Genomic DNA, 8,357 nt, shown 5'->3' with positions numbered 1-8,357 from the left:
AGCAACATGCAAAGTGAGTTTAACATTGTTCAATGTTGTTAAATGCAATCAGATATGACTGTTCTGTTTGGATGCATGGGCTGTCAGTTTTTGACACTCAGTAGGCATTCCTGCATAACTTCCGGGTTTGATGATGATGTCACACGCATACCCTATATTCAAGTCTCCAGGGGTTGACTAATCGATAGGAGGAAAAAAAAGTCATTTTGGGGGGTGAACTATCCCTTTAATGGGTCGAATATTCAGAAATGCAGACTCAGCACTCTCGCTGCAGGCTGAATTGTCCAGAGGCTGTGGGCCTCTCATCGCTGCAGCCAACTAACCACCATACTGCATGTTGCTTGACTTTTCTAAGCAGTGGTGGAAAAACTACTCACATGTTTTACTCAAGTAAAAGTATCAATACTGCAATGTAGAAGTAAAACTTGAGTACTTGAGTAAAAGTAATAAAGCATTGGTATCAAAATGTACTTAAAGTACCAAAAGTAAAAGTACTCAAATGTTTGAAAATAGCCGATCTACAAGCTCACAACGCGTCGCATCGCGACGCGTTGTGAGCTTGTAGATCGGCTATTTTCAAACAGCCTAGGTATAAAATAAGGCTAAAGTGGTTAATGTATGTTTTATAATGCAAAACAGTAACTAGTAACTAAAGTTTTCAAACAATTGCAAAAGTGCAATATTTGCCTCCGAGATTAGAGTAGTGGAGTAGAAGTAAAAGTATAGACAATTGGGAAAAAGTACAGTACTTGAGTAAATGGACTTAGTTACTTTACACCACTGGTTCTAAGGATACCACAGAGCAGATCCAAACGTATTAAATCTGGTTTCTGGCCTCCAAAAGCGGAGTTCCAACCACTGCATTTCACCCACGATCTGCATGCCTTCCAAAGCCGCAGCCTTTTTAACCAGCGGTGTCGTAATGCTGTCCCTATTGTTCTTAACCCTTTCAATACGGGAAAGCCTCTGTGTTATTTAACATTGTAGCTATGTTTTTACCACTTTAACCATTATATTATACTTTGGTGCTTCAACGCGCTATGCGCTTGTAGATCTGCTATTTTTGAATAGCCCAAAGTGTAAAATAATGAAAAAGTGACACAGATGCGTTCCAGGTCTTAATGGGGTAGACCTCTTATGTTACATAACTGACAGACAGGATTATTTGTATATCAATAGCCATATATTGTTATAATCTGTTTTGTGAAAATGATGAAGAAATGTCATATTGTTTGTTTTGGTTCAGTTGTTTTCTGTTTTCTGAAAAATAAACAAAGAAAATGCCACACGCCATTATCTTATCAAGGTGACGTACTGTAGGCCATTGGTTCTCAAAGTGGGGTCCGGGGACCCCCAGGGGTCCTTGAGGGAGTTCCAGGGGGTCCCCAGCTAAATGATAGATTAGGCACCAAATGGACCCTTATGGGTCTGTAACTCTGAGAGTGTACATTTGTACACTCTCAGAGTTAAATTGACATAGATTTTACAATATGAATTGTGGTCCAAGTGATAGAAATGCCATTAAATGGGGGTCCATAGCCCTAATGCATGTCAAACTGGGGGTCCTTGAAATTAAAATGGTTGAGAATCACTGCTAGAGCCGTAAAAAAATCTTCTCTTATGGGGGTCCCTGGCATATCTTTTGAAATGGGGGTCCGTGGGCTAACAAGTGTCAATTTGGGGGTCCTTGACATGAAAGGTTTGAGAACCACTGCTGTAGGCTATGTATGGAGAGATGATAGGCTACGTCCAGCTTTGTTTGGTGTTGAGTCACACAGCTGTAACTAGCTGTCTGCCCACACTGCTGCTGAAGAACGTGCCAAAACTCTCTGCCAATGAGCCTGGACATTTTTTTAGGAAATACGCTAGGTCAGTGGTTCCCAAACTGGGGGTCTGGACCCCCAGAGGGGTCCCCAAATTATGTTTTTTTTTTGGGAGGGTCTCCAGATGATTAGCTTAAAGCGGCACTATGTCACTTTCAAATATGATTATTTGGGGCGGGGGGTCCCCAGTTCAAATATGATTTTTTTTTTTTTTTTTTTTTTTTTTTGGGGGGGGTCCCCAGTTCGAATATGATTACTTTGACGGGTTGCAGCCGGAAAAGATTAAGAACCTCTGTAATAGAATACGACTACGTATACGTTAGATATTCAAAATGCATTTTCATCTGTTGCTTCTGGTTTCTGAGGCACGTCAGTCAGACCAAAGGGGGAAATAGGAGGGAAGAAAAGAAAAAAAAAGAAAAGCCTGTGTGCCATCTGGTTCTGGTTTTACAGGAGTGTGGTTGGCTCCCCGGCCTTTGTACCAGTCACACACAGTGTTGCCAGATTTTGCGGGAGATATAAGCAACCAGGTGAATGAAAACAAGACCAAAAGAAGCGACTATAGGGCCACATGAGCACTTTAAACCTAGTATAGGCATTGGTTATTTGAAAATAGCAGATCTAAAAGCTCACAGCGCGTCACGGATGTGATTCAAATTTGAAATGTTTTTGAAACATTTTAACAACACAAATCTTGTTGGCACAACATGTTTTCACATGGGGGATAAGCAGACAATTACATATTTATTTTTGGGCTTTCCTTGACATGAAAATGTTTGAGAACCACTGGTTTAAACAACAGTAGGAAACGAGCCCAAATACGCAACTACACTTTAGAAACAAGCCCCAAAAACGCAACCCGCAAACTACCAATATTCAAAAGCAACTTTACAGAAAAACACGCGTTGCTTATAATAAGCAGACCTGGCAACACTGCTTGGTAGCAGTCTTACACACATGAAGAGCAGAAGAACATCCGTTTTGGGGTTAGATTTTGGAGCTTATCTTCATCAACCTTACTGGCATTAAAACCGCGTGAAAGCATCTGTGTCATCTTAGATTCTAGTTATATATATATATATATATAGCAACAACATGTTTTTCAGAAAACTCTTAGGATTTGGAACAGTGGTTTAGTAGAACAGTTGGTTCTCAAAAATAGCAGATGTTCCAAGCTTGCTATATCTGCTATTTTTGAAAATGTTTGAAAAATCTTGAAAGTGTTGAATCATTGTTTATGTTTTAAGACAAATCTTCTCTTCTGGGGGGGGTTCCCTGGCACAAAGCCTCGTCAGATGGGGCCGGGGGGGGGGGGGGGGTCCCTGGCCAAATACACATCATTTTGGGGGGGTCCATGGCACAAAACAGTTTGAGAACTGACTCATTTAGAAGGCATTTGTTGGAATCGGCCTCAGGCCTTAATGGGTTAAACTGGCACACAAACACACACACACTGATGATAGTGACACCTCGGGTTGGGCGTGAGGGGGGGGGGGGGGGGTTGCCCTCACTTCCCTTGTGAGCATGGGGGGGGGGGCCCTCACGTCCCTTGTGAGCATGAGTCACATAGCTACCAAGTGACTTCCTGTCAGCTTTTTTGGGGGCCACTATGTTTTGGTACTGTCACTTACTTATTTGTGTTATACCTTGACAACGGCACGGTAACATGAGCTCATTAGTTTGAATAAGGCTCTACTGAACATTAACTGACACTTCTCTGCTATAGGTAGGGTATAGCCTAGACTCTGGGGACTGGCACTTGAGAAGGTAGTGTGAGAGCTACTTCATTTGGTGCTTTTCTTTCAAGTACAGGCTGACGACCTTGCAGGATTATGCATTAAGGCTAAAATATAACTTAGATAGCATGTTATGTAGACATGTTGACCTGGCATCCTATAGTGTGTATAGTTTCAATGTAGGCTGATGATAGGTTCTTGGTTTATGTATGTATTAGTTATTATTAGATTATTGGTTTACTTATGTATTACTTTATTATTGGATTACTATTATGCATTTAATGTATTATTGATGTGTTATGATGTATTATCTTGTGTCCTTGCTTACTGTAAATCGCTCTGGATTAATAGCATCTGCTAAATGCCTAAACTGTAAACTGTAAACTGAATAACTCTATATACTGCAGAGGTCTTCAACAGGGGGTCCCTGACCCCTAGGGGGTCCTCAGAGTTACTACAGACGGGAGTTGCCAAATCTTTGTGTGACAGGATATCTTTTTTGAGCAACTTGAGCCCTATAGCATCCCTATTCTGAGGAGAACTTTAGCCAAAAGAATAGCAGATCTACAAGCTCACTTAGATCAGCTATTTTCGGCAAAGAGGTTTGGTGTAGAGGGGGAAAAAGAGCAGACCAAGTACAGAGTGACAGGCCAAGTTTACTTAGCATACTATTGACCGTTTGATGTGCTTAAATGTCTGAAAACACACATTAACATGAATCCAACATGTCAAACAAGTCTATGAAACTCTATGAATTATATGCAAAAGTTGAATCTGCAACACAATTTTATACAATATGTAGGGGGGGTGGCCAGGGGGGCCCCTGCTTCATCTCTCTCTCAGCTAGGGGGTCCTTGCCTGAAAAACGTCGAAGACCCCTGATATATATAGGGTTAAAGATTGAAAGGTCTGGTCCCATTTAAGTGGGGAAAGCCAAAGCCAAGTTGGAGCGCTGGCCAATTTGCATTAAGGGAAAGCAGACATATTCAACAGGATGGTAACAGGATAGGTGGGCACCAAGGAAGAGTGGGCACTTAGCTGTTTAAATAGGCTATCTTTCCCAAAATGTAAAACAATTAAAAATATTTGGAACATATTTTTTAAGTAAAGTAAAGTATACATGATTAGAACATGCTTAAACATTCGACAATTAAGGTCTAATGTTTCTACAATTGCTACAAATCAAAAAAACATGTACAGCCAGTCATTTTGGGGCATAGAAGTTGACGGATAAGATTAAGTCTGATAATGATGTACCGTGCATGTTCACATCATGTATACTTTATATTACTTAAGACCATTTTTCTAACATTGTATTTTTTAACATTTTGTACAAAATATAGCCAATGTTACATTGAGGTGCCCAGATGTGACGTCCCTAGTGCCCACCTATCCTGTATCCAACAGAATGAGTCAATTACATAAATCCAAGTATAGCTCTACAATGTATTGCCACAAATAACTCAGAAACAACAGAAATCCCAGTTTACTTTGGCTTTAGTGGATTATGTAAAACATGCTGTTATCTAGAGGACCTTTTGCACAGTGTGTGTGTGTGTGTGTGTGTGTGTGTGTGTGTGTGTGTGTGTGTGTGTGTGTGTGTGTGTGTGTGTGTGTGTGTGTGTGTGTGTGTGTGTGTGTGTGTGTGTGTGTGTGTGTGTGTGTGTGTGTGTGTGTGTGTGTTGCACAGTAAAACCCCCCCCAGGGCTAATAATACATGTGTAACTCTGAGAGATTGTACAAAATGGCCTTTTGGTTCCATTTGATTTGTACAATCTCAGAGTTACAGTCAAATAGCCAACTCTGAGATTGTATTGTATTTACTGTGGCACAGTAACCCCCCCCCCCCCCCACAAAAAAAGGCAGGGAGAAACGAGAGCCTATACTATTAACCATGTAGTGACGATTATATAACCTCATAACGTCTTCTGTTATCGTTTGCAGTTATCAAACCAATATTGAGTGAAACATGTTAAATAAAAAACTCACCTTGCGTGACTGTCCATCCAACTAGACATGAAAGAAGGACGATCCTTAAACTTAAACACAACTTCATGGCTACTGTGTCTGGATACAATGTTCCCAAGATGTTCTAGGCTGTATATTAATGATCTCCTATATTTTAAAAAAGCGCTCTATAATGCGAAATACATGCGTTTGAGCGTGTGCTATAACGGCCCTATGCTGTGTCTAAGCTTAGAAGAAAGGCAAACATAGGCTTGGTGTCCAATTTCAAGTCAACTTTTTCCTCTCCAGACGCGCAGCACGCACAGGGTGTGTGTTCTGTTGGGTGTGGCCATAGCCCTGATGCGTGACTGTCATATATTATGTGACAGTCATGGATGAACTTCAACATAGTGTTTGCCGTTTCTCCCTGTTTGGTCCGTACATCTACATAAACGTTCAAATGTCAAATATAAAGTGCTTAACTTATGGCCACAGATATTAAAATTATGTACGGGTCCTTAGAAGTACCCTTATGTTCCGTATTGTTCAATAAAAAGCATTTTAATCGCATTTCCTCCATATGCTTTCAACTACGTGACCCTATCGGTTGGAAGGTGTATTGCACTCTGATACATTGTAAATATATGAGAAAATGGCCACCAATTGGACTAAAATACTATTTATGGAACAATACGGGAAATACAGGTACTTTTGAGGAACCGTACATAATTGTAACATCTGTGGCTATGAGATAAGCATTTTATATTTGAAATTTGAACATTTATGTAGATGTACGGACCAAAAAGAAAAACATTGCAAACACTATGTTGAAGTTAATCCATCACGGTCGTGACAGATGACCGTTGGGACCGTGAGTGTGACTGTGATCCATGGCTAGGTGTGGCCAGTGATGGAAGAAGTACTCACATGTTGTTTTACTTAAGTAAAAGTATCAATACCATATTGTAGAAATACTCTGTTACAAGTAAAAGTACCAGTATTCAAAATGTACTTGAGTTAACGTACAAAAGCATTAAAAGCATCAAAATATACTTAAACAGGTCCCATTTCACAAGTTTGTAAACCTTTGAAAATAGCAGATCTAGGTCTGAAGTGGTTTTGTAATAATAATCAAAATATATAAATTGTACTTAAGTACAGTACTTGAGTAAATGTACTTATTTACTTTCCAGCACTGGGTGTGGCAGCCTGTAGAGAGAGAGAGGAGGCGTGTAGTTACAGTGTCATGGACACAGACACAAACAAAGTTGTAAAGTTTATGAATGATGTTGTGGAAAACTGATGTTGTGGATTTTTTTTTTGTGTGATTTGGTTGGATATTATGTAGCTCAGTGGTTCTCAAACTTTTTCATGTCAAGGACCCCCAATTTGACACTTACTAGCCCACGGACCCCCATTTGAAAAGATATGCCAGGGACCCCCATAAGAGAAGATTTCTTTTTACGGCTCTAGCAGTGATTCTCAACCATTTAAATTTCAAGGATCCCCAGTTTGACATGCATTAGGCTATGGACCCCCATTTAATGCCATTTCTATCTCTGGGACCCCAATTTATATTGTAAAATCAATGTTAATTTAACTCTGAGAGTGTACAAATGGAACCAAATGGACCCGTTCCATGTGTACACCCTCAGAGTTATACACACCTACCGTATAAGGGTCCATTTGGTTCCTAACTATCCATCATTTAGCTGGGGACTCCCTAAACCTAAAGGACCCCTGGGGGTCCCTGGACCCCACTTTGAGAACCAATGATAGCTACTGTATGATGATGTTTGTTTTCTATGCACACACAGTGTTATTTTTGTACTGTGTACCTAAAAGTAAAACAAGTTGTATAGGTTTTTTTTTAGACTATAGTGGTTCTCAATCTTTTTAAATTTGATTTCAAAGACCAGTGGTGTAGGTAGTTTTTCCATATTTGTTTTTCTACTCCACCATCTCAGAGACAAATATTGTACTTTTACTCCATACACTTATTTGAAAACTTTAGTTAGTTACTTAGGTTAGGTTAGGTTTTGATTATTATTACAAGACATACATTAATCACTTCAGCCCTGCACTTTGGCTATTTGAAAATAGCCGATCTACAAGCTTACAGCGCGTCTCGAAGTGAGCTTGTAGATCTGCTATTTTCAAAAGATTTTTTATACATTTTATATTTAAAAAATGTGTGAAATAGGACATTCTGCATATTGAGTTCTTTCTACTTCTGGCACTTTAAGAAGATTTTGATACCAATACTTTTGTACTTTTGCTCAAGTAAATTTTGAATTCCGGAATTTTACTTGTAACTGTATTTCTACATTGCAGTATTGATACTTTTACTTAAGTAAAACATGTGAGTGCTTTTTCCACCACTGTCAAAGACCCCGATAACTCTGAGAGTGTACAGATAAAAGACATTTTAAAAAATGTTTGTCATCAAATAGGCTATGAATACAGACAAAAATGTAAAAGTAGGCTACTTGTTGATCCATTTCACAACAATGTAATTGGATTATAATGGGCTATGTGCGTGTGTATTACATGAACTTTGCAGCTAAAGATGGGGCTGATTAAATACTGTTACTAGTTTAACCTAATGTTGGCTAATAATACATCATAATGAATCAGTTGTGTTTAGTTGTTCAGTATCAAATAATCTACATATGCAAAGTAACCTAGTAGCTATGTACTTGAGTAGGATAAATGTAGCCTAATAGTTCACCACTAACCCCTTAACCGGTGGTAACATAAGGAGTATCATCCTTTTTACACAATAAGTGACTTATAGCTACTCATAAAGTCCAGGTCATAATGAGGAGGAGACTCCTTGGATACTGTTGCT

General features: G+C 39.4%; 1 protein-coding gene across 5 annotated transcripts in view; it reads right to left on the bottom strand.

Annotated features, from left to right (window-relative positions):
* cd99 (CD99 molecule) overlaps nucleotides 1-5,818 on the bottom strand; it is a 32,961-nt gene extending 27,143 nt beyond the window's left edge. For all 5 annotated transcript variants that reach the window (XR_014600349.1, XM_084051573.1, XM_084051574.1 and 2 more), the window contains exon 1: nucleotides 5,549-5,818. Coding sequence is in view for 4 of the 5 variants with exons in the window: in XM_084051573.1 (XP_083907699.1) it covers nucleotides 5,549-5,615 (67 nt within the window). In the remaining variant the exon portion in view is untranslated. The remainder of the gene's footprint in view (nucleotides 1-5,548) is intronic.
* Between the last annotated feature and the right edge of the window lie 2,539 nt (nucleotides 5,819-8,357).

This window comes from Gymnoscopelus microlampas, assembly GCF_963454915.1.
Source record: "Gymnoscopelus microlampas genome assembly, chromosome: 24".
Taxonomy (NCBI): Eukaryota; Metazoa; Chordata; class Actinopteri; order Myctophiformes; family Myctophidae; genus Gymnoscopelus; species Gymnoscopelus microlampas.
Note: the sequence above shows the minus strand (reverse complement) of the source record. Positions and strands in the feature narration are given on the sequence as shown.